The 25,965-nt window shown below is 40.5% G+C and overlaps 1 protein-coding gene across 3 annotated transcripts; it reads left to right on the top strand.

The window, feature by feature from the left end:
• The first annotated feature begins 10,835 nt into the window (after positions 1 to 10,835).
• Positions 10,836 to 15,466, top strand: LOC115672228 (WD repeat-containing protein YMR102C-like). 3 transcript variants are annotated; one of them, XM_056316370.1, is made up of 8 exons: positions 10,836 to 12,837; positions 12,963 to 13,053; positions 13,148 to 13,305; positions 13,581 to 13,632; positions 13,824 to 13,903; positions 14,031 to 14,124; positions 14,213 to 14,708; positions 14,790 to 15,466. In XM_056316370.1, the coding sequence occupies exons 1-8, from the start codon at positions 11,254 to 11,256 to the stop codon at positions 14,929 to 14,931; spliced, it is 2,697 nt and encodes an 898-aa protein (XP_056172345.1). In that variant the 5' UTR covers positions 10,836 to 11,253; the 3' UTR covers positions 14,932 to 15,466. The 3 variants fall into 3 exon arrangements, with proteins under 3 accessions (XP_056172345.1, XP_056172346.1, XP_030449863.2); XM_056316371.1 differs by having other exon boundaries at positions 14,793 to 15,466; XM_030594003.2 differs by having other exon boundaries at positions 10,839 to 12,837; positions 14,213 to 15,466.
• The last annotated feature ends 10,499 nt before the right edge of the window (positions 15,467 to 25,965 follow it).

Below are 25,965 nucleotides of genomic sequence, written 5' to 3' on the forward strand. Positions count from 1 at the left end.
TGTAACCTCTCCATTACGGTTCATCTCGAGTTTTCCCAAGCATAATAAGGCTAGATCTTGCTGACAGAACGCAGTGAAAAAGCTCACTCTAGTTTTTCCTCTTTTCCCATAACTATGCATAGAAATTCATTCACAATATGATTGACTCCAAGAACGTCTCTCATCAGCCAGTAACTTTTACCCCTTGTTGTAGGATCTATAAATGCAAAACGAAGAAGAAAGCTTTCGATCTTTTGCTCTAAAAAACTAAACCCATGCCATTCTCGATTACAAAATTTTCTTTGTGGGGGGGTTTTCAATTGTTTGGTTTGGACCAAACAAAAAAATTAAAAAAAAACTCTGTTTGGGTTTGTATTGGATTTCGTATACGTCTCCGATCCCACACCGACTAGATAGGAACTTCTCCACTGGTAGATAGTCTCGCGCAAACTTAAGTTAACGTGATGCATTTCAAAACGGTGCATGTGTGGATGACTTGCGACCAGAGCTAACAATATCGGGCAACATCGGAATGGGGCTACTTTTAATGGTTATCGGAGGCAAGGCGGGGATGATGGCTTTTAGATGCGTCTCTGATCCTACATATTGCCTAGATATGGGCATTTGGTGTTGGAAGATACGTCACATACCACCTTGCGGGGGTGTTGGATTTTAGATGTGTCTCTGAGCCCACATTGCCCCAATATGAGCTATTGGTGTTGGAAGATAAGTGATGTGCAACCTTAAACTAGCATGACACATGATGAGGGGCACGTTAAGATTTGATATTCGTTCGTTACATGATGGATTTAGGATATCAAAATTTGATATTTATATATGTTAATTATTTATTATGGAGTTTCTGAACTTATTGTTTCTGTTTTATGTTTTAGACTTATTAAGGATATTTTAGTTGATATCACTCGGATTCTAGGGGAAAATTATCAAAAAATTCCTAAACCTGTTGTACTTACGTCAATTCAGTTCTAAACTTTTCAATTTGGCCAATTTAATTATAAACCTTTTGACAATTTGCCCATGAACCTTTCAATTAACCAATTTAGTCCTAAAATTTTTGACGATTTGTCAATTTAGTCCTTTTGGCCAATTTTGGCCGAAAATCGCTGATGTGATGATCTAGTCAGCATTGGTTGTCTTACATGACATGGCTAGCGTTGACGTGGATAATTTTTAAAGTTGTTTTTTTTTAAATTTTCATTATTTTTTTGTAGTTGCTGGCCATAGTCAAGGGCTATGACGCCCTCGCATAGTCATTGGCCCTTGCCTATGGCTAGCAACCTCGCCAGCCCAAGGTTACAAAAAAAATCGAAAAAAAAATAAAAGAAGAAAAAAAAGAAATTGCTAAAAAATTCAGAAAATCTTAAATTTTAAAATATTATCCACATTAGCGTCGACCATATTATGTAGGACGGCCGGCACTGACTAAATCGTCACGTCAGTGATTTTCGGCCAAAATTGGCTAGAATGACTAAATTGGTAAATTATCAAAATATTTAGGACTAAATTGGCACAATTGAAAGGTTTAGGACTGAAATGGCAAATTATCAAAGGTTTAGGACTGAATTAGTCAAATTGTAAGGTTTAGGACTGAATTGTCACTAGTGCAATAGGTTTAGCATTTTTTTGATAATTTTCCCTGGATTCTAGTAAGTGATATCATTTTGTTTTTAAAGATTATTAGACTTAGTTTCCAACTTTTCTGGTTTATCACGCGTATGGATGTATGCTTTATCTTTCATATAATTGAGCTTACCTATTGACTAATGACAAACTCTGTAAGCCTCGTGTGTGCTGCGCTTTGTGTGCTTGCAAGTGGTAACTTGTGTTTATAGCCTCGTTTCCATTGGGTCGGTATCGACCGGAGATCGTGACATCTAGTAACAACAGCCCTGGGGATAACCATCTCGCCAACCAAGATTGGAAGGTGTGGGCTCTATCATGACCGTCGTAGGTCATCTCAACAAGCCATAGAACGACAACCGAAGGTGACCACTGTTTGGTTGGAAGGCCAAATGCCAATGACTTCTCGGTTTCCAGATCTTGGCTTGAAGACAAAGCCAGTTCCGATCGACGAAGTGGCACCGATCGGGAATTGAGCCGATGGCCAACTGTCCCGTAAATGTACTTCGGCAATGCGGAGCAACCAATGTCCAACCTACCCGAAAGGAATACAATTCATACGAGGATTGACGGGATAATTGGGGCCTACTGTGGTCGCGATGGCTGCAGTAGTCACGGCTACTATGAAGTTAGTGATAAGCATGACATATGCGACGATTGGTGTTGCAAGAGTCATTATATCACATGTAGCATGACATAGCAAATCAGATACAATGTGTAAAAACAAAATCATATTTTGATTTCAAAATGATTTTTCCTAATCAAGACCATGACATGAAGAATGCATGTACGGGGCCTCAGTTCAAGGGTTCAAATTGCGATGGCTATTCACTTTTGACTTCCAGCCGCATTGCTATAACCTATTAAACACTCGAACTCAATCCTTTCGGTGCATAACCTATGGGTTGTCTTTCTGGTAACAGGGTGTTTTGATGTAGCACTTCAATATATCAGTCACCTTATGTCCCTTCTATATATTGAACAGTTTACATATCAACAAAAATAGCGGCATGCATTCCATCACATTCGCATCATAGCCATCATCATAAAAGCTTAATTCCAGATCTAAACAGTCATTATGACGGCCTACTAACATGCATAATTACTAACGACACTTCAGCAGCACAACCACAAAGCCTTTCACTTGAGATCTTATTTCGGCACTACGACGGTCTAAGACATGCGTTTTGCCTATTCATACTGGCAGCATCACGACATAGGACATATCCTAGTTTTTGAGTTTTCATTTTGCCATTATAATGGCCTAAATACACGAGTTTTTCGACTATTCAAACGGACATCGTAACAACGTGTTTTAGATCTCATGATTTTAAACGAGCATTGTGATGTCTTAGCTTGCATTTCTAAATAAATTTGAAAACAAGGGAGCAGGACTTACCTCGAAAGCGCGGGAGTTCGGTATCTTACTCGGATACAAAACAAGCGAAATGAACTCAATTTGAAAGATTTCACGAGCAAAAGGGTAAGAAATTGACTCACCGCCCCTAAAAATGAAACAAATGTAGGGCTTTATATGGGCGTTTTTTCGGCCATCTTAAGAGGAGGTGTACGCGCCTCGAGCTCGTGTCTCCTCATGGCGCCATTGGAATGTTCGTGTGAAAAGCTTTCCAACAAGCCCAACATTATTAGGGGTATTTGCGAAATCATAGGCCGAAGACTTCGACCTATTACGGGGCTTAAGACTCAGGCCTATGAACCGAGCGTCATTTCGGTGGCTTATCATTTTCATAAGTAATCATCGATCGTAACTCAAAGGTTTGGAAGTTTTCGTTTGATTCCAAGATCCCTGAGTATGGTTTTGGGCTCTGTGACCTTTTTCTCTTATATAATGATTTGACCTAAGTTTAACCAGCGATTACTTCCTCATTCAACATTTGCTCGATGCGGTTTTTGTTGTGTTGGGACCTTGTGATCCCTAGTTTCGGAATGTGCAACAAAATCAGGAAGTCACAAACTTCTCGACACTGCAAAAGATGGGTGACCAATTCTGAGAGCTAAAAAATTGACCGTCGGATTTTAGAGGCAATATGACCGTCAAAAGACTTGTTTTAATGAGTACAAGCTATTTTTCAGGTTTTAGATGTGCTTTGGGCTTTTTATTTCATCAGTCAACCTTGCCCAACTCTCGATCAAGCCTAAGTCAAACTTAATTATTTTCTAGGTACTCTGGACTATTATACTTTTGTCAATTCAGTCCTAAACTTTTCAATTTTGCCAATTGAGTCAATTCGGCTAGTTTTGGCTAGAATTAGATGTGGACGTCAACCATTTTACGTGACATGATTGGCGCTGTCATGGATAATTTTTAATAATATTTTAATATTTTTGATTATTTTTTCTGATGTTTTTATTTTTTTCTTTCTTTTTCTTTCTTCTTCTCCTTTTGCTGGCCACCAGCCACAAGCAATGGCCGAGTGGGCTAGCCTTGGTTGGGCAAGGGTTGCTGTCGCCTGCCATCGACGAGGCTGACCTCGCCTAGGCTAGACCTAGCAGAGCCGACCCTGGCCCAAGCTAGGGTAGCCTAGCAAGATCTCGTTTGGGTTAGCACTTGCCTAGCTAGGGCTCGCCTGTGGCTGGTCACTGGCAAAAGAAAGAAAGGAAAAAAAAATCGAAAAAATATTAAACTATTATTAAAAATTATCTACGTCAATACCGGCCGTGCCATGTAGGACGATCGACGTCCACATCAACGAATTCCGGCCAAAATTGGCTAAATGAACTTAATTGGTAAATTGGCAAAATGTTTATGATTCAATTGGCAAAATTGAAAGGTTTAAAATTGAATTAATAAAAGTGCAATAGGTTTAGTGTTGTAAAATATTGCGTTGCAAGTATATAATAGAGAGAATAGAGATTAAGTAGAGAATGCAGATAAACACCAAAGATATATATATTTTCTCTTTTCATTATGTTCTCTTTTCTTACACAATGACCAAAACTAAACTCCTATTTATAAGAAAACAAGAATGCACATATCATTAATGTCAATGTGTTGAATACATACATTGAATAGGGAAATGAACATTCATTGGAGATTGTACATAGAATGTAGGTTACAAATGTACCATAATAGGTACATTGAATATACATACATTGAATATACATTCATGTATGTAGGTTACAAATGTACCATAATAGGTACATTGAATATAATGAATATTTATTCATGTATTTCATAACACTCCCCCTTGAATATTCATTGTATTCATTATATTATGAATGTCCATTGAATGATACTGCCTCATTAAAAACCTTAAGCTGAAAAAACCCAGTGGGACAAAAACCGGACAAAAGGGAAAAAGAGTACACAGCACAAATATTAAGATCTCTCCCTTTTGTAGATGCGTTAATTGCCTCGTTAAAACTTTAAGCCGGAAAAATCCTGTGGGAAAAAAACCGGACAGAAAGAAAAAGAGTGCAATGCATAGTTCATAATATCTCCTCCTCAATTTGAGCTATATAGCCACTGCTAGGGCTAGTCAATCTTGCATCTTATGAACTCGCTGCATACCAATGCCATATACTAATTTCTCAAAAGTTGACGTTGGCAATGATTTGGTAAAATGATCTTCAAGATTATTTATGGATTGAATCTGCTTAACATCAATTTGTCGACTTTCTTGGAGTTCGTGAGTATAGAAAAATTTCGGCGAGATATGCTTGGTCCTATCACCTTTGATATGTCCTCCCCTAACTTGTGCAACACAAGCAGCATTATCTTCATAAATTATAGCGAGAGAATTTGTAACCGGTGTTAAACAACAAGAACTGTGAATATGTGTTATAACGGATCTTAACCAAACACACTCTTTTCTAGCTTCATATAAAGCAATAATCTCAGAGTGGTTGGAAGATGTAGCTACTAGCGATTGCTTCGTCGAACACCAAGAAATGGCGGTGCCGTTATAACAAAATAAATAACCGGTTTGAGAGCAAGCTTTATGTGGATCAGATCTATATCCAGCATCAGTATATCCAACTAAACCAGAGGTAGTAGAATCCTTGGAATAATATAATCCCAAATCTATGGTTCCTCGGAGATAACAAAAAATATGTTTAACTCCATTCTAGTGTCTTCGAGTTGGCTCAGAACTAAAACGTGCCAATAAATTTACCGTAAAAGCGATATCTGGTCTCGTACATTGTGCCAAGTACATCAAAGCCCCAATTGCATTGAGATATGGTACTTCAGGACCAAGTATCTCTTCATCAGATTCTCTAGGACGAAACGGATCCTTTTGGGGATCTAGAGACCTTACAACCATAGGGGTGTTCAATGGATGAGCCTTGTCCATGTTGAAGCGTTTAAGTAATCTTTCAATGTATGTTGATTGATGGACGATTATTCCATTTGCTTTATGCTCAAGCTCTAGACCAAGACAAAGTTTGGTTTTACCCAAATCTTTAACTTCAAATTCCCTTTTCAAATACTCAGCAGTTTTAGCTAATTCTTCTGTAGTTCCAATTAAATTTATATCGTCGACATAAACTGCTACAATAGCAAATCCGGTTTCTGATTTCTTAATAAACACACATGGGCAGATAGGATCATTTTTGTACCTTTCCTTAATTAGGTACTCACTTAGGCGTTGATACCACATGCGACCGGATTGCTTTAACCCGTACAAAGATCTTTGCAATTTTATTGAGAATAAGTTGCGGGGAGTGCATGCAGCAGGCATTTTGAATCCCTCGAGAATTTTCATATAAATATCCGAGTCTAATGAGCCATAGAGATATGCCGTCACAACGTTGATAAGACGCATTTCCAATCTTTGAGATAGTACCGGGCTCATGAGAAAATGAAATGTAATCATATCCATCACAGGTGAATATGTCTCATCATAATCAATCCCAGGTCTCTGGGAGAATCCTTGGGCAACTAGTCGGGCTTTATACCTGACAACCTCGTTTTTCTCATTTCATTTCCGAACAAATACCCATTTATATCCAACGGGCTTTACATTATCGGGGATGCGAGTTATGGGTCCAAAAACCTCTTGTTTGGCTAGGGAAGCTAATTCAGCCTTAATTGCTTCCTCCCATTTAGACCAATCTTGCCTTTGACGGCATTCAATAATAGATTGCGGCTCACAATCATCATCCATAATTTTATGAGCAACTGAGAATGCAAAAGCATTATCAATTATGATTTCATTCCGATCCCAAATCTCATTACAATATGTAATGGGATTCTCAGTATTCCCACGGTTGGTGATCTTTTCATGGGTTTGTGCCTCTTCAGGGGCAATAAGCTCTTTGGGAGCAAGCATAATACCAGGCTCTTCTGGAGCGGAATCCTGATTCTTTCCCCTTCGTTTTCGAGGAACAGTGTCTTTTGATCATATCGGTCTACCGCGTTTCAAGTGTAGCGGATTTTGATCCATTTTAGCTTGTCCTTTGAAAAAAAAAAAAAAAAGCTTGTCCTTTGGGAACAACTATCCTAGATGGAGCATTTACAGCTGGAATATGAGACTTCGTTTCCTTAGTAGCATCATTAAATGCGTCAGGAAGTCTATTGGCCATAGCCTGTAAATGGATTATGCGCTGCACTTCGTTTTCACACTCAGGAGTTCTTGGGTCTAATTGAGATAAATTTTTCTCATTCCAGGAGAAAACCTTAACTGATTTTTGCTTCGCAGCCATGTTAGTTTTAGGTGTCCCAATTGATGGAAGCATAGTCTCATTGAAATGACAATCTGCGAATCTGGCAGTAAAAAGATCACCAGTAGTTGGTTCCAAGAACTTAATGATAGACGGTGAATTAAACCCAACATAAATGCCCAAACGGCGTTGGGGACCCATTTCGTTCTTTTTAGCGGTGCTACATGCACCTGTATTGCACAACCAAATGTGCGTAAATGTGAAATATCAGGTTCATAATCAAGAACCATTTAAAGGGGAGATTGTAAGAGACTAGCAGCGGGGCGCAATCTTATTAGGGTTGCCGCATGCAAAATTGTATGACTTCATGCTGTATCGTTGAGATCGTTCTTAATAATAGAGTGTGCGCAATGATTTGGATATGTTTAATCAAGGATTTTGCCAATCCATTTTGAGTATGAACATATGCGACCGGGTGCTCGACCTCAATTCCGAGTGAAGCACAATACATATCAAAACTCTTTGATGTAAATTCACCAGCATTATCCATCCTTATGCTTTTAATTGGATAACGAGGGAATTGTGCCCGGAGCTTTATAATCTGCGCAAGTAAACGTGCAAAGGTGACATTGCGCGTAGATAATAGACAAACATGGGACCATCTACAGGATGCGTCCACTAGTACCATAAAATATCGAAACGGTCCACTTGGTGGTTGTATTGGTCCACAAATATCACCCTGAATTCTTTGCAGGAATAAAGGGGATTCAAGATTAACCTTTGTTATAGAAGGTTTAGTAATGAGTTTTCCTTGTGAACAAGCTTCACAATTATAATCTTTGGACAACAATACCTTTGTATCCTTTAAAGGGTGCCTTTTTGTATTATGAATTATTCTACGCATCATTGAAGCGCCAGGGTGACCAAGGCGATCATGCCATAATCCAAACTGATCAGGGTTTACCAATCTCCAGGATATGGTGGAATATGTTTCAACGGCCTTAATCACGACACAATATAAACCCATAGAAGAAGCTTCTAGCTTCTCATGGATGGTCTTCAGGCCCATCTTATAAGAGGTAATGCCAATATATTCTTTATTTTGCTCATAAATAGTCTCAATATGATATCCATTACGGCGTACATCTTTGAAGCTAAGCAGATTCCTTTTTGATCTACTGCTAAGAAACGCATCCTCAATATGCAGGATGGTGCCTTTTGGCAAAATAATTATGACATTCCCGAAACCATCAATAATCGGAATAGGACCTGATATTGTATGGACATGTGTCTTACGCAATGTCATACTTGAGAAAAAGTGTCTATTACGAAATATGGTATGTGTTGATGCACTATCAAGCAAACAAACATCTTCCTTTTTCTCGGTATTTTCCATTTGCATTTATGTTGACAACTTCAGGTGTTAAGTATCATAAAATTGTCATATTAGTTAGAGGGTCAAATAAAATTTCAAAATAATAAATATTATATCAGGTTCATAAGCATTTCATTGCATAACCATATTAAAGAACAATAAAAGGTAATACATTTAAAGAAAAGCAACTAGAAAAGAAATTATTATAATCATAAAATTCGAAGTCTAAGTTGTCATCCACCAGTCTGATGCTTCATCAAAGTAATCAGAGGTCCTCAAAGAAATCAGAGACATCCAGAGATGCATTTGCTACTTCAAGAGCAAGAGGAGTCCCACCAACAGAGATATTATTGGCCTCAACAGTGGTTATGGCAGTAGGATTAATTTCAATGGCGTGAGATTCACCACCCTTGCCCCTATTTTTTAAAGATGCATGGTATAGATCAACAAAGTACTTTGGCGTACGACAAGTACGTGACCAGTGCCTAGTCATGCCACAGCGATGGCAAATACTTTCATTAGTCACCTTCTTTTGCTTCTTTTCTTTGTCATGATTCGGGCCAAAGTTAGATTTCCTAGGGCGGTTAAATTTCTTGCCACCCCTTTGAGGATTATGTTCTTGTCTGCGCTTATAGCCCTTAAAATGGCCAGTATTTTTCTCAGAGTTAACATGTGCTTCAGGCAATGCTTTTGACCCAGCGGGTCTAAGATCATGATTTTTGAGCAGCAATTTATTAGTTTGCTTAGCAGTGAGGAGCACAGAAATTAATTCAGAGTATGTGGCAAATTGATGTTGTCGGTATTGCTGTTGCAATACAATATTCGAAACATGGAAGGTGGAGAAAGTTTTCTCTAACAGTTCCGCATCAGTGAGCTTGATACCGCATAACTCAAGCCGAGAAACAATATCAAATAAAGCGGAGTTATAGTCAGACACTGATTTAAAATCTTGCAGTCTGAGATTTTGCTAGTCATATTGTGCTTGAGGGAGGATAATAGTCTTGGTATGATCATACCTATCCTTCAACCTCTTCCACAGGGTCTGAGGGTCTCGAACGGATAAATATTGAGTCTGCAGGCTCTCATGCAAATGGCGACGAATAAAAATCAGTGCATTTACTTTATCTTTTGCATTTGAGGTTCCGTCTTCTGTAATTGCATTAGCGAGACCTTGCCCTTGGAGGTGCATTTCCATGTCAAGGCACCAGGATAGATAATTATTTCCACTCACTTCCAGGATGTGGAATTTGGGTTTTTCAATATTTGCCATAATTCTTGCAAAACAAATGAATCCTTAAATTAATTAGAAGGATTTCCAAATATCCACGGCCACTTCAGGAGCAGAAGGATACTTTTAGATTGGAAATTGGCTTCATGCCAAGAAAAAGAAAAATGAAGAATTGATAGGAGAAGATGAAGTATAAGTTGATTAATGAAAACAAAGAGAACACTTACCTTGCAAAAATTATCTACTCAGTTGGTAGATCTTCGTGCTGATAACGTGTTGTAAAATATTGCGTTGCAAGTATATAATAGAGAGAATAGATATTAAGTAGAGAATGCAGATAAACATCAAAGATATATATATTTTCTCTTTTCATTATGTTCTCTTTTCTTACACAATGACCAAAATTAAACTCCTATTTATAAGAAAACAAGAATGCACATATCATTAATGTCAATGTATTGAATACACACATTGAATAGGGAGATGAACATTCATTGGAGATTGTACGTAGAATGTAGGTTACAAATGTACCATAATAGGTACGTTGAATATACGTTCATGTATGTAGGTTACAAATGTACCATAATAGGTACATTGAATATAATGAATATTCATTCATGTATTTCATAACATTTAGAATATTTTTGGACAATTTTCTCCATTTTTTTCTCTTCCTCCAATTTCTGACTTAAGCATCGGAAGGGTCAATCCGAGCACAAAATCTGGACGTCTTAACCCATTGTCTATGGTGCTGATTAGTTCTCAGGTCAGAGCTCCCGCCAGCTTCGTGGATCCAAGTCCAGCTTCAACTGTATAAAGATTAGTACTCCGATCAAAGCTCCGACCCAAATCGAGCTTCGACTGTTTGAAGATTATTTCTCCGATCGGAGCGCTCCGGCTAGCTTCATGGATACCAAATCGAGCCACAACGATTCAAATTAATGTAGAACTTTCTGCGTTTGCACAAGGGGAGCATGTCCTTCAAAAATTGCACATTCATCTCTGGGTGTTTTTTATGAATGAAAAAACCCAATAAAGAAACAAAGGAGATGCTGGATTCATGCGAGCACACATCCTCAACCAAAAGCCCTGAATAATGGAGGGGGAATTGTTGGGTCGTGAAGAGTAGTCATGTCCCACGACGACTCCCTCGTTGACCGTTTCCTTTCCCTTCGCGAGAAGTCAAACCGAAAAAAGCACATATCCTTAACGGTAAAATAACCACCACCCCACCTTGTTTCTCTCCCTTCCGTTGCCTCCCTCGATCTCCATCAAGCACAACCAAAACGCTCCAATTCACACTCTCTGGAAAAAAACACGCACGCATGCACGAAAAGGAAAAGAAGAAGAAGAAGAACAGCATGTCCCTCAATTCAATTCAATAACCCCATCCCATCCCTGCGAAATGGACGGGAATGGAACCAAGCGAACCTTGACGATGAATTGGGACGCCTTGGGCGATGAGGACGAGGACGATCGCTTCTTCGAGTCCCGCGACTGGATGTCCTGCGCCATCGCGCTGGACCTGGCATCCTCGAACTCCGACGACGACGATGACGACGACTTCGAAGACAGCCGTATCTCCTTCGCCTCTGCTGTGTCCAGCGCATCCGCAGGAGAACTTCGGAGCGTGTCGGGCATCAGGGTTTCGACCTCCGTGTCGCAGGACTACGAGATCTGGATCTCGCAGCCTGGCTCAATCAGCGAGAGGCGTAAGCGGCTGTTCCAGGGGATGGGGCTCTCCAACAAGGACCTTCTCCGACTTGCAAGTGCCGAGTTCAAGCCGGTTGCCTCCAAGAAGGTAGGAAGCCAAAAAATCTCGTCTTTGATTGTCAATAATGATCATCCGAGCGACGAGCAACAAAAGGAAGACGCGTCTTGTATTCGTTTAGCTCCTGTCATTCTTGTCCGATCAAGATCGGACGGTGACATAGATTTCCCCCCGATTGCCAAGAGAAAGGAAGAGTTTTTTGGTGCAACATCCAAACAGCGCCTTACGAGGACCTCGTCCACGTTGTGCGGGCCATGTGCACCGGGTTGCCGGTATCCTGATTCCATCAGAGTATCACCGCAAGGTGGGAATTCATCATCCTTCGGCCAGCGGAGGCGCTTGTCAACCATGATCTCAAACAGTCGGTTAGGCGCCTTCTTTCTGATAAAGAATTTGGATACCGGGAAGGAGTTCATCGTGAACGAGTACGATGAAGAGGGGATGTGGAATCGGCTCAGTGATCTGCAGACTGGGAAGCAGCTAACCATGGAAGAGTTCGAGAAAAGCGTCGGCTATTCCCCTGTTGTGAAAGAGCTCATGCGGAGGGAAAATGTATCGCAGATCACCGATGGTAGCATCATCATGGCAGAGAGGAAGTTCAATCCAAATTCGTACCTCTCAAAAAGCTTGAGGCTGAGCAAGAAGAGCGGAGTCGCCTTGCTGAAGAACATAAAGGGGGTCGCGAACTCAATGAGCGGATTGATCGGGGACAAGGAGAGGGAGAACCAGCCGGTCCAAGAGCCGAAGCCGAGCAAGAGCTTGTCGGAGTGGGTGAAAGTGAAGCAGCACGGGAAGTCGTACAAGGAGCTAAGCGCGTTGCACTTCTGTCAGGAGATACAGGCTCACGAGGGCTCAATTTGGACCATGAGGTTCAACTCGGATGGGCATTACCTCGCAAGTGCTGGAGAGGACAAGACGATTCATGTGTGGGAGGTACAGGATTGCGACATGATGCCTCCGAGGAATCCAGACGAGTGGTATTGGAGCCCTTTACATGCTTCGGCGAGTAGTACACCAGACCGACAGTTCCATGCTGAGCCCTCACCTCAGCCGGTGGAAAAGAGGAAGGGGAAGGGTTCGCTGAGTAGCAAGAAGGCAAATCCAATCCCCGACTATGTTCACGTGCCTGAAACGGTTTTCTCGCTCTCGGAGAGACCCGTGTGCTCTTTTACAGGTCACTTGGATGATGTCCTGGATCTATCCTGGTCAAAATCAGAGGTTAGCTTCTTGGAACTATATGCAAACAGGATGTCTCAGTGTCTCAACCTTGACAAAACTGCAGCTATGGAGTGGTCTTAGTTTTTCTTTTTTAATCCTCAAGTTTTATTTTTATAAACCTGCAGCTACTCCTTTCGTCTTCAATGGACAAAACTGTGAGGCTGTGGGATATGGAAACGAAGAGCTGTTTGAAGCTGTTCGCGCACAATGATTATGGTAACGTCAACCTGAGTCTCTTCTTTTGAGTACAAATATCGTCTTAAGATTTCTGTTTCTCAACTGGAAAAATATGCTTCCACATTGTGAGCAGTGACTTGCATACAGTTCAATCCGATGGATGACACGTTTTTCATAAGTGGTTCGCTGGATGCAAAAATCCGGATATGGAGCATATCAGACCACCATGTTGTTGACTGGACCGATCTTCATGAGATGGTCACCGCGGTTTGCTACACCCCAGATGGCGAGGTAGTAAGTGGGTCTTATAATCTATTGTTGACAGTCATGATAGTTTCTCAGAAGCAATGCTTTTCTATTGCAGAACATAGTACTACATTTTGGTTATATCGATTCATGCATTGCTTGAGAACCTTAGCGATCGTTTGTCAATTGTTTCAGCTGAATCGGCTCAAATGAGATTGTTTTGGCATAGTAATCTGCATTAAGGAACACTTTCATTGGGTTTATTACGATGAGTTTGCTCTAATTGCTCTTCCTAATTGTATGGGATTATACAACTGAAGGGCGCCATTGTAGGATCGCACAAAGGAAGTTGCCGGATGTACAGCACAAAGGGTATGAGATTCTCTACTAGCATTTTTCTACTCAAGTTTATCAGCAACGGCATAGAAACAACGACACAAGTTGGAAACAATTTGTGTCTTTAAATGGCCCTCCTGCATCAAGTTGCAGTATAATCATTTAGTGGGCTATTGAGGTTACATCAGAAAGGAGGTTTATCGTCTCTCTTTCACTTGTTTGAACAGATTGTAAACTGAACCAAATCAGTCAGCTTGAGATTCAGAGCAAGAAAAAGTCCCAAGCCAAAAAGATAACAGGTTTCCAGGTAAATTCTATTCAGGTTTCTGTCCATTTTTTTGGCTAATTTTCAGTCAACACCTGTTCTAGTCCTAGGGGAAAAACGTGCTAAGAAGCCAAAGAAAAATAACTCTCTGCTTTGAATTTCCAATCAGTTCTCACCTTGCAATTCGTCTGAAGTTCTTGTTACCTCGGCCGATTCCCGTGTTCGCGTTGTTGAGGGCTCAGACATCACGCACAAGCTCAGAGGTAGATCAGCTATGCAATGAGAATGTAGATACAATTCTCCTCAAGTGCCTCCATCACCAAGTAATTGTTTCGTTGCTTTTCGCAACAGGTTTCCGAAATACTAGCAGCCAAATTGCGGCTTCATTTACCCAAGATGGGAAGTATGTCATATCGGCGAGTGAAGATTCTCACGTCTATGTGTGGAAGAGAGAGACGCCACGGAATTCCAACGTGGCCAAGGCCAAAGCTCTGGTTACTAGCAAGTCATATGAACACTTCCCTTGCCGAGATGTCTCAGTGGCGATTCCTTGGCCCGGTACCATAAGAGGTGACCCACCGGCCATGCCGATCCATTCCAAGAGGCACTCCAAGCGCTCGACCTCGACACAGCCACCGGCTTCCAATGGCTCGCCGACTCAAGAGGATCATAGCCTTTTGCAAGGGAACAGCAAGAGACTGATGTTGCCACCTCTACCCAAGAAGGCAATCCCCACGGAGCGAGCCTCGATTCCTCCTGAAGTGGATCTCGCCCTGCTTTCTCGCCTGGACTCGGGGTTCGGGAGCGGGATTGGGGAGTCTTTCAATTCCGATGCCAGCTCGGCCAGGTATGACGAATCACCATTGATCTCGGTGGCTGTGAACTCATCGTCAGCTTCGTGGTCTTCATCTTGGTCTTGGTTCGACAGCAGCAACAGCAATGGGGCTAATGCTATGCAAGCGACGGCTTGGGGGATGGTGATCGTCACTGCAGGTTTAAGGGGCGAGATAAGAGCTTATCAGAATTTTGGTTTGCCGCGTAGAGTTGGTCGTCAAGCGAATCTTTTCTGAGGCCTTACATGCTTTACCTTTCCTAATCACAAGGTGTATTAGCATTAGTCCTAAGCTCAAACATGAAGATACTCATCTGATATGGGACATAGATTTTTACTGAGGTAATGATCGACGCCAGAGAAAACTTTTAGTCCACGACAGTCGAAGCTAGAGACATCAAAGCTATGCAGAACCTTGTTTTTGCAGATTTGGGCTCAATTACTCGTGTTATCATACATAACTATATTTCAGCTTAGTGCAAAGAACAGCAGAACATCTAGAACAAAGGAGCGGCATCGGATGGATTAAATGATGGAATTGCACGAAAGAAAGCTGTGGAAACATTTTCTGTTGAACTCTTGGCTGATTTTGAGTTTCAATTTCTGGTTTCTCTATAGAACATCTGTATTTGTCCTTACCGAAACGGCACAAACCCAGAGCTTGGCTCGATTTTGTTCAGTTCTCATAATCAATTACCAGATGTGTAAAATATGTTTCTGTTTAAGCACAATCATGGAAGTGCATAATGAAGGTTTTGCTGTTTTCCTTTTTACGAAGCATGAGCTCTGTTAACTTGCAAGGTAACTTACAAGTGAAAACTTCCAAGTAGTTACTCATTGTTTAAGATATTCACATATGCACATGATGGTTCATTTCCTAGATGTTTCTGTTGTTATCTCTTTCCCATGTCGAATCATTCACACCTGATGCTGATTGTTATAGCTCTTAGCACAGTTGAGAGAGTGTTGTCACGTCCCATTTACCCTTCTCTGTTCTCTTTGCTTTAATTTGTGCAACCTGAATAGCAGTTTCCATGGATTTTCACTAGATCCCTTTAGGAGGATTGAGGGACTTCTTTTGCGATTTCTCTCGAGGTAAAATAATCGTTTGCCTCGGAAATTCAATACATCTCGTATCTATTTGACATAGCTATGACTGCGCTGTAGCTATATCGCATTGTAGCTATGCTACGAAGTAATGTTACATTTGTGTCGGCAATCCGAAATACCTCAAAACTGAGTGGGGCAGTTTCCTAAAATCTGCGGTAAAAATTAAAGCTGCAGCGCTTCTTTTTCACAGTTGTAGTTGTTGTAAGAAATCTGCACCAAATAGACTTTTCTGTAAACTCCTTTGCTTCCGTCAGAAATTAAACAGGAGAAGCTCCATTTTTTCAAGCTTGGAAGGGTCATTATTTGAATCAAATAGAGGTCTACAACGTTATGGTGAAGGCAGTGGGCTGTTTGTTTTTCTCAAGCGGATTCTCCGGCCTAGCCCAACATCATTACTCTATTTGAACAAACCAGAGAATCTACTGAATAAGTGTCCCCTGATATAAAATAAGGTTAATATCACAAAAAATCTCGAATTGGCACTCATATATCACATTTACCAAATTATTTTTTATGTGTCAAAAAATCCCAAATCGGTATACTCGTGTCATATTTACCTCCAAACTAATTTTCGTGTAAAAAAGAATTACAAACTGATACATCTGTGACAATTAACATATATCTTCGGGCAAAATTAGGGATTTGAACATATTTTCGAAAAATAAAGGAGCTGTCGGAGCAATAACAACATATTTTAATAGATTTTCCAATCTCAGTTCTTTTTCTTCAAATCTAACTACTTTCAAATGACGTCGTTTAGGAGAGTCATTTATTCTGAATTTCCACGTCAAAACCATGTCACGTGACGATTTTCAGAGTTATTTGCCATGTGTGTTTTCGTGTTGGCAATTTTAATGGAAATGAGTATAATTGTCACGGGCGTACCTATTTGAGATTTTTTACGACACAAAATTAATTAGAGTAAACGTAGCACGGATGTACCAATTTCAGATTTTTGCTAGTATTATCCCTATGAAATAAGGATGGTATATTTAAAATTTATTTATTTTTTACTTTCTGCTAGTACCCCACTTTATTTGAGCATTATCCATCGATAGTTGGTGTTAGGGGCCCTCACCCGTCACTGGCTATGGTCATGCCATACTCGCCGGTGGCCTCATATGATTGTTTTTTTTTTTTTGATAACCCAGGAACTCCCCGCACGGCCGACAGCCGGAGGGGTAAACCTGGGGTGACGCTAGCACATGACCCACCACCAAGGTGCCACACTTAATGAAAGAAAGCAAGATCGAAGATAGGAAGAAAAGGGTTTGGGAGAAATTCAATGTGTATTTTTCTATATTGTTCGATACTCAATGTACATACTTATAATACAATGAGAAAAAGAATAATGGAAACAATATATTTTACAAATCAAATCCAATCTCATTGATCCTTGCGTAGCAATCGCAATCTAAATAATATCGAAGATATCGCATATCTTCCAACACTCCCCCTCAAGCTGGTGGCTTGTAGATGTCCAAGACACCTAGCTTGCTCAGTAGATATGCGTGCTGTTTCTGACAAAGGGGTTTAGTGAAAACATCCGCGGGTTGTTCTGCAGTCCCAATCCCTCTTGTTTCAATTATCCCTTCCTGAATTTTCTCCCGTGTGAAGTGACAATCTACTTCTATGTGTTTCGTCCTCTCATGCACCATAGGATTAGCCGCAAGTTTGAGAGCGGCATCATTATCACAAAACAGTCTGGTTGGACCCTTAATTTGTAGTCCAAGATCTCGCAGTAAGCCTCGTAGCCATACTATCTCGCAAGTGGTTTTCGCCATTGCTCGATATTCTGCTTCTGCTGAAGATAGTGAAACAGTCGGCTGTTTTTTTTGTCTTCCATGAGAGCAAGGAGTCTCCTAGCTTAATGCAAAAACCTGTGACAGATCTTCTGCTCATTGGACAAGTTGCATAATCTGCATCGCAATAAGCCGTCATTTCCATGTTGCACTTTCTAAAAAGAAATATCCCAAGTCTTGGGCATTTTTTCAAATATTTCACAATCTTCAGTGCAGCATTCATGTGAGACTATTTTGGTTTGTGCATAAACTGGCTGAGCGTCTGCACCGCATAACATATGTCCGGCCTGGTCATAGTCAAGTATATGAGTTTCCCAACAAGTTTCTGATACCCTGCTGGATCTTTGAGCATGGGGTCATCTTCTTGGGAAGATCCCTCATCATATTCTGCTGTGGTCAGCTTCGTATTTTGTTCGATTGGAACAACAGCTGGCTTGCATCCTGACAGACCTGCTTCTAATATAATTTCCAACACAAATTTCCGTTGACTGAGGGAAATTCCTTGGTCGGATCGGGCAATTTGAATTCCCAGAAAATACTTGGGTGATCCAAGGTCTTTTATATGAAAAGTGGAATGCAGATACTCTTTGAGGCTCTTTATGGCATTGTCGTCATTTCCCATAATGAGTATATCGTCAACATATATCATTAAATAGATAGATGACATACCTCTTGTCCATGTAAAAAGAGTATAGTCAAAACGAGATTGTTTGAATCCTGCAGCTATGAGTGCATTCGCAAATTTTGCATACCATTGCCGGGAAGCTTGTTTAAGACCATATAGGGATTTACGGAGACGACATACTTTATTCTCCCCCTGTCTCTGAAAACCCTGTGGAATTTCCATATAAATCTCCTCATCCAAATCACCATGAAGGAAAGCATTATGGACATCCATTTGGTGTAATGCCCAATTTTGGAAGGCTGCAACCGATAGGAAAGATTGGACGGTGACATCTTTGGCTACTGGGGAGAATGTCTCGTGATAATCAAAACCTTCTCGCTGTGTAAAATCTTTAGCCACCAATCGAGCTTTGTAACGTTTGATGGATCCGTCTACCCTATACTTTATTTTGTACACCCATTTGCACCCAATCGGCTTCCGATGAGGAGGCAGTGGCACATGCTCCCATGTGTTATTGTCAATTAAGGCTTGCAATTCTGTTGTCATGGCCTTTTGCCATCGTGGATCAGTGGAAGCCTCATCATAGCTAGACGGTTCCCGATTTTCAGATATTCGGCTAATACAACGTTTATGTTCCGACGAGAGTTTATTGAACGAAACATAGGATGAGATGGGATATTGAATACCTGGCAAATTTTGTGCAGCACAGACATAGTCTTTAGTCCACGTGGGTGGATGTGTGACGCGCCCGGAACGTCGTGGAGGATCTCTTGGTGGTGATGGCGAAGTTTCCTCCATAACAATTGATGATTCTCTGTCAAAAGGTTCTGGTGCGGGTGTTGGAATATCTTCAATTGACGCATCGTCTTCCACTGGTTCCAAAGCTGTTGATGGAGAAATATCTTCGGTAGAAATTGGCTTAGGTGTTTCAAAGCCTTTGATAGTCGGAACATATAGGGGATCCTTCAATCCTTCCTGTTCAGTGGGAAGGATATGAGAATGGTTGTCTGCCCCTACATCTTCCTGAGGGAAGTTACTTTCAAAAGGAAAAATGTTTTCGTGAAATATAACATCCCTGCTTACAAAAAACTTTCCCGTTGATGGGTCAAAGAGACGATAACCCTTTTGTAGATTTGGGTATCCCATGAATGTACATCGCCGAGCACGGGGACTCATCTTGTCCCGAGGGCCCATAAAAGTAGTGTAACATAAGCATCCAAAAATCCGTAAATGATCCAACTCTGGCTTTTTTTCAAATAGGAGCTCATATGGTGACCGTCCATTGAGTACTTTCGATGGCATTCGATTAATTAAGTAGGCCGCAGTGATGACGCAATCTCCCTAGAAAGCATCTGGGATAAAAGCTTGAAATTTCAACGCGCGTGCAACCTCTAAGAGATGGCGGTGTTTTCTTTCAACTATCCCATTTTGTTGTGGAGTGTAAGTACATGAGCTTTCATGTAGAATGCCATGGGATGAGAAAAGATAGTCGCACTCATGGTTGAAGAATTCCCTTCCATTATCTGTCCGGATACGTCGAATATGTTTCCCGAATTATGTCCTTGATAAGGAAATGAATGTCTTCAAGTGATGTAATACTTGAGCCTTAGATTGCATAAGGAAAACCCATGTAGCTCTGGAATAATAATCCACAATGGTGAGAAAGAATCGAGATCCATCATGGTGCGGCGTGTGATATGGCCCCCATACATCAATGTGAATTAATGAAAAAATATCAGCGGCGCGACTCTTGCTAAGGGGAAAGGGCGTGCGAGATTGTTTTGCAAGTGGGCAAATATGACACTGAGAATAAGGAAATAAAGCACTATGCCCCATCTGGAATGCATGAGGAAATTTTTATCATTGGCAGTCAAATTACACAATGATCTTTTATTGAAAGAAATGTGGGATAAATCGAAATTTCTGGGAAAGCTGGTCCAAAAATATAGTCCTTCAGAGTGACTACCCAAGCCCATCAGTCTGCCAGTCGAAAGGGCCTGAAAGAGACAAGTATCAGCATCGAAAATGACTCGACAGGAATTTTCGTCGCACGCTCTAGACACAGATATGAGGTTGAATTGGAAGTCTGGAACATAAAGGGCATTTCTGAGTGTGATCTGAGGACTAAGATTTATTGTTCCTGTTGTAGTGACCAGAGTAATATTCCCATTCGGCAATTTCACAGAGATGGGGATATTTAATTCTTTATGAATAATGGAAAATAATCCCTTATCGCAAATAATATGGTCGCTGGCCCCTGAGTCAATAATCCATGCATTTCTGGAAATAGAATTTATCAGGCAATGAGTAATACCTGAAAAAACACTACCCTTGTTGGAAGAATCCAATTTCTGTAATGCCTGCATAATTTGTTGATAGTGCCCATATGTGATGGGCTGATCATTGTTCGGACCAGTAACTTGATAAGCTGCAGCCGAAGATTCTTTTCCTTTATTTCCTTTTTCCCCGGGTTTACCGTGCAATTTCCAGCAGTTATCGATTGTGTGATGGGGCCGCCTGCAATATTCACAAAATAATTTTTTGGCCTTTAAATTATGCCTATAATTCTTTTGTGCACCCGAAAAAAATTGGCCATTGGATGCCTTTAGTTGGGCTTGTTGCCCACCGTCTGATTCCATTAAGGAATCAGAACTCTTCCAGCCTTCAGATTGTGACTTACGATCTGCACCGTCCAGCCCACTCCCTTTTAGTTGCCGTGGATCATCACTTGTAAACCCTAGCTTCCCATTTCGCCGTTCTTTCTCTCGGTCTAGGGTTCTGGAACCCGACTCGCAACGCTCGCCGCGGGTTGCGAGGGCGATGCTTTCCGTTCCCCTTGCATGCTCCGCCAAGGCGAGTCGTTGGCTCTCTTCCTGTACCGCCAGTTGAAAGATGCGTCCGAGCGGTGGCACCGGGTCCATGGTGAGGATCTGCGATCTAAAGGTGAGATATGATTCATTCAAAATCAAGAGAAATCGTGTGACTTTCTCCCTGTCTTTTATCGCCCTATATTGTTGTAGCATGGTTTCGGGCCCCTCGAGCTTTTCTTCGACTGATTCTAGCTCATTCTAGAGGGCCGACAGCTTGTTGAAGCAAGCGGTTATGCTCATATTCCCTTGCTTTAGCTCTGAAAGCTCCTGGGTGAGAGAAAAAATCCTCGCACGGTCCCGTACATTTCTCGTATATTATCCCACATCTTCTTTGCATCTTCTGTGGGGGGGAAGTCCGACGGCTATTTCTGGACTAATACAGTTCCCGATCCATGTTCTAACGAGCTGGTTGCATTTTCTCCATTGCCTTACCATTCTCTCGTCAGTCGGGATCGGAACAGATCCGTCTATGAAACCGTTTTTGTTCTTGGTCACTAGAGCTCGTCGGAATTCTTGTGCCCAGATCGAGTAATTTCCAGATCCCGTGAGATGGTGGCTAATGAGCCGCAACTCCGGTCCATCGGCGGCGGAGACGTAGAGAACGTCGTCGGGCTCTGGTCGGCCAGTGACACCCGCTGTTGGATACGGCAAGAAACCGGGTGGCAGAACCAGGTAGGGATTTGGACCCAAACCCGGATTCCCTGACCCGCTTGATACCCCCGCATTGATCGTTCCAGATCCTTCAGTTGGGCCCGCTCCACTTGTGGCTGGTGGGCCGCTGTTGGGCTGGGCATTTTCTTGGCTCGCCCCAGGCAATAATGCATTTGGGTTCGGCCCAAGGTACCATGAATTCGGTATCCATTGGAAAGGCTGGCCCCCGATTGGCTGGCCCACGATGGGTGAGCCTGGTATGGGCCGCCCCATATTTGTCTGAGTCTAAAAGGGTTGCCAGAAGATAGGTTGGATCTGTGCTGTGGAAAACAGAGTCTGTGGATCCAGTGTTGAGTCCTGAGTACGTGAGGTTTGTGAGTTGATCTCCTTTGTGGAAGTTTGGTTGGAAGCTGGGGTGGTCTCCTCCGTCGAAGTCTGGTCGGAGGTTGGTAGCTGCTGATCCATGGTGAGGTAAGTGTATAACCTTTCTTCGTTCTTTCTTTAAAAAATTTGATTCCTTTGCCGGAAGGGCACCTTGTTTTTCAGGTCCAAAAAAACGGCAGGCAATCGTTTAGTGTTTGCGGAAGTTAAATCAGGAGCGAAGCAGCTCTGATACCATGAAAGAAAGCAAGATCGAAGATAGGAAAAAAAGGGTTTGGGAGAAATTCAATGTGTATTTTTCTATATTGTTCGATACTCAATGTACATACTTATAATACAATGAGAAAAAGAATAATGGAAACAATATATTTTACAAATCAAATCCAATCTCATTGATCCTTGCGTAGCAATCGCAATCTAAATAATATCGAAGATATCGCATATCTTCCAACACTTAAGAATCCCTAACGACTACGCTGGGGTTCGAATTCCGATCCCTTCGTGGGGGGGACAAGAGCGCAAGCCAACGTAGCCGCTGCGGGCGGTGGTGGCCTCATATGATTGTTAAAGTATGAGGCTGCCACTAATTCATTATTGTGACATCAATGTCACTATAACACATTAAATATAAGAAAAAGTAAAAATAAAACTAATTAAAATCACGATACAACCAATAAATTTTACAAAGTTGGGAAAGATAATTGACTTTTGAGCATTTGTAATTGCAAAGTACATTAACAATCAATTGTTGGCAATGGAATTTTCACAAGTCAAGGAATGAATATATAAATATTCTTATTCTGAACCAAATCTACAAAATTCTACGTATACGTTATTGGGGAAAAAGATATCGTGAAATTCTTCAATAATACAAATCTAATATTGTATACTTTTGCAAGATATCGAACAATGCTCTTTATAATACATTGTGATGGATGACAGGATATTCATCGACTCTTGTTAAAAAGACTAGGCACATACAAAAACTGAAAAGGGAGAATTTCCATAAAAAAAAGAAACTAAAATATATGGAATTAGAAGATGATCTTGAAGAAATCACCTCTAACTCTACAAATTGAGAGGAGAAGATGGAGAAGAGAAATGAAATCATTCATACTTTCAAGAAGATTCCATTTCTATCAAGATAGGTTGCTTGCTCGCTTTTTCCACAACAAACTAACGAGACAAAGGTGAAGATTCTGACGAATCGAGGGGAACTTATCGTGAGAGGGGAACTTACATTCGTACTTTATACTTTCATGTTCTTATTGATTCATGTTATTTTATGTTCTCGAAATGTTGCATGTACTTATATAACAATTTAACAAATTTTGCAATTATTAAGGTCCGTTGTTTTCTTTTAATTGGAGGATATACCAATATGATGGGTGAAGATCCACTTTAAATAAAATCAACTAAATCCTAGAGGAGAATTTAATTGATGTAAATGTTAATTATGCTATTATTTCCAGCATATTATTACTTTTATGAAAATTCATAGTGATTCCCACACTAATAATAATATAACAAATATAGACTTAAAACATGCAACGGAGGGCATCTTGCTAGTATGTTATATCTATTCATTTGTCTCTTAAAAAAGTTTACCTCTTTGAATTTCGTAATTTACTGAGATTTTTCTCAAATTCTTTTAAGAAATCCATAATTTTAGGTCTTCTTTAAATTGATTCAATTGTGAAATAAAATATAAAAATCATTGATTTTTCTCACTCAAGGACGAAGGCAAGAGAGAGAGCCATCATCGACGAGAAAGTGGGAGTTCGATTTGGCGAACGAGCTCTTGCCGCAGGAGAGGAAAGCGAGGGAGGCAAAATAACCATTCGTCGAATTCTCCTCAAATGTCGCTTTTTTCTTGGGCTGCCGTCCAATGGGTACACGAAAGTGACGAAGATGCTTTGCTATAGAACCAAGCATCAGCGATAATAATACTTGCAAAACATTATTAGTGTTTCTCCTCATTTCCACATTGTCATTTGTTGGGTGTGGAAACCAAATTGATGTAGAAAAAAGTATCTAATGTGACTAGCAAGAGTTGTGCTTTCGTGTGAAATTCTAGAAGAAAACCATGTTTTGTGTGAAATTGAACCCCAACTATATATATATATCATTTGGTGACAATGATGAATAAAGCTGAAATTGATAGCACTTACGATAGGAATAGATTAAAGCCGTAATAGGCATTATGTTATTTGGTTCAAATCAAGGAATAACTATTACATTTTTATGGTTGGACATTACAATAAACTATTCAAATATATATGCCCCATCACTTATGCCTCTAAAACAACTTGTGAGTATAAAAGAGTTCCACAATACCCCTCCCCCCCACCAAAAAAAAAAACTATTGTATAAAAAATGTGATATATAGGAAAAAATATTAAATATACATGAATCGCCCTTAACATTTTCAAAAATGTGAATCTAGCCCTCAATTTATAGTTAGGGGAATTTTGACCCCGAAAATCTTATATCTCTCTCACATGGCCTCTTTTTAATGCCACATGGCTACACGCTTGAGAGCCGTGTAGAACTTCCGATATCGAAAATCCATTGGCGTCGGGTTCTGGAGTTGAGTACTCTTTAGAAATAGTTAAAGACTTAATTGATCAAAATAAAACAACAAAAAACTCAGCTGACTAACGATCATAACATTAAAAGACCGATGCCGACCTATCTTCACAGAAGCCGGACCTAAGTCGAGAGACTCCTAATATTCTTGAAATTGTCCTTGGTATATCAACTCCACACTTCTTGAAATAGTTACTCAAATAGTAAATTCAAACGATAGGCTTTGTCCAACCCCCTTTCTTGGAAAAGAAGAAGAAGACCGTAGGTCCAACAAAGACGAGTCGTGAAAAACCATGCAATGAGTGACCAATCGATTACTTTAAGACCGAAGACCCACCACCCAATCTCCACTGTGTGGTTTTGAATGATCTGCTTTATTCGTTAGCAGGATTTCTGAACCTCTGTCTTTGCGAAACTAAATTGAATAAACAAAGGGATAAAGCAAATCCAGAGGGGCATTCGATGCCTTGCTTCCTCTTCACTCTTCGCATCTTACCAGCAAACAGTTCGTGGCATTTTTGGCATCTTACCCTTTCTTTATCATCGTTATTATAATGTACACTCAGGAATAAAGTGTCTCAGTCTCTGAATCTGAGGAAGAAGTATTGTATATTCATGTAAAAGCGATGTCTTTCGTCGCCGATACACATGCTCATATCTTTCTAATCAATGGTATTTCATGGGCACGAGATTTACTCTCTCCGTTTGTTTTGTGAAAAAGCGAACGATTTGAACAACATTTTCCGAAAAATATCCGCTTGTATCGCTTGAAATAATTAGTAAATGAAAAATGTTTTCATTGTCGACAATATTTTATATTTGAACATTTTCACGGATGACGATAATTATTTTTGCTCATTCGTTTTTGTAGGCGATACAAGCAAGCATTTTTAGGAAAATATTTTTTAAATTATTTATTTTCCGCGTGACAAACGCATATGTATAGAATTCTTCTTCATGACGAATTAAAATGAGATTGAGTTTTATCGGTAGATTTTTCTCAAATTATTTATTTAAGCGGTTCATTAAGTGTTGCTAGAATATTAGATGATGGTTTGAATTTTGAAACAAATTTGAGGTTCGGTAATGAAGCTGCTTAGAGAAATATATCCTCATTCATTAAGTTCTGTCCATGGAATATGTTGATAAATTCTTCTTTTTTCTTAGATATGTAGGCTATTTCATATCCTAAATGTAATAAATGAATATGTTTGCATCTACTATAGGAAGGTCAAACTTTAGGC

This window comes from Syzygium oleosum, unplaced genomic scaffold (assembly GCF_021117445.2).
Source record: "Syzygium oleosum isolate NSW1041296 unplaced genomic scaffold, Sole_v2.1 Sole_v2.12, whole genome shotgun sequence".
Lineage (NCBI taxonomy): Eukaryota > Viridiplantae > Streptophyta > Magnoliopsida > Myrtales > Myrtaceae > Syzygium > Syzygium oleosum.

What these genes read in the sequence shown, in the direction of transcription:
- LOC115672228 (XM_030594003.2), top strand. Translation starts at nt 11,254, where the DNA reads ATGGACGGGAATGGAACCAAGCGAACCTTGACGATGAATTGGGACGCC. An exon ending in TATCCTGGTCAAAATCAGAG is followed by an intron (nt 12,838 to 12,962) that starts GTTAGCTTCTTG and finishes ATAAACCTGCAG; the next exon opens with CTACTCCTTTCGTCTTCAAT. An exon ending in GCTACACCCCAGATGGCGAG is followed by an intron (nt 13,306 to 13,580) that starts GTAGTAAGTGGG and finishes ATACAACTGAAG; the next exon opens with GGCGCCATTGTAGGATCGCA.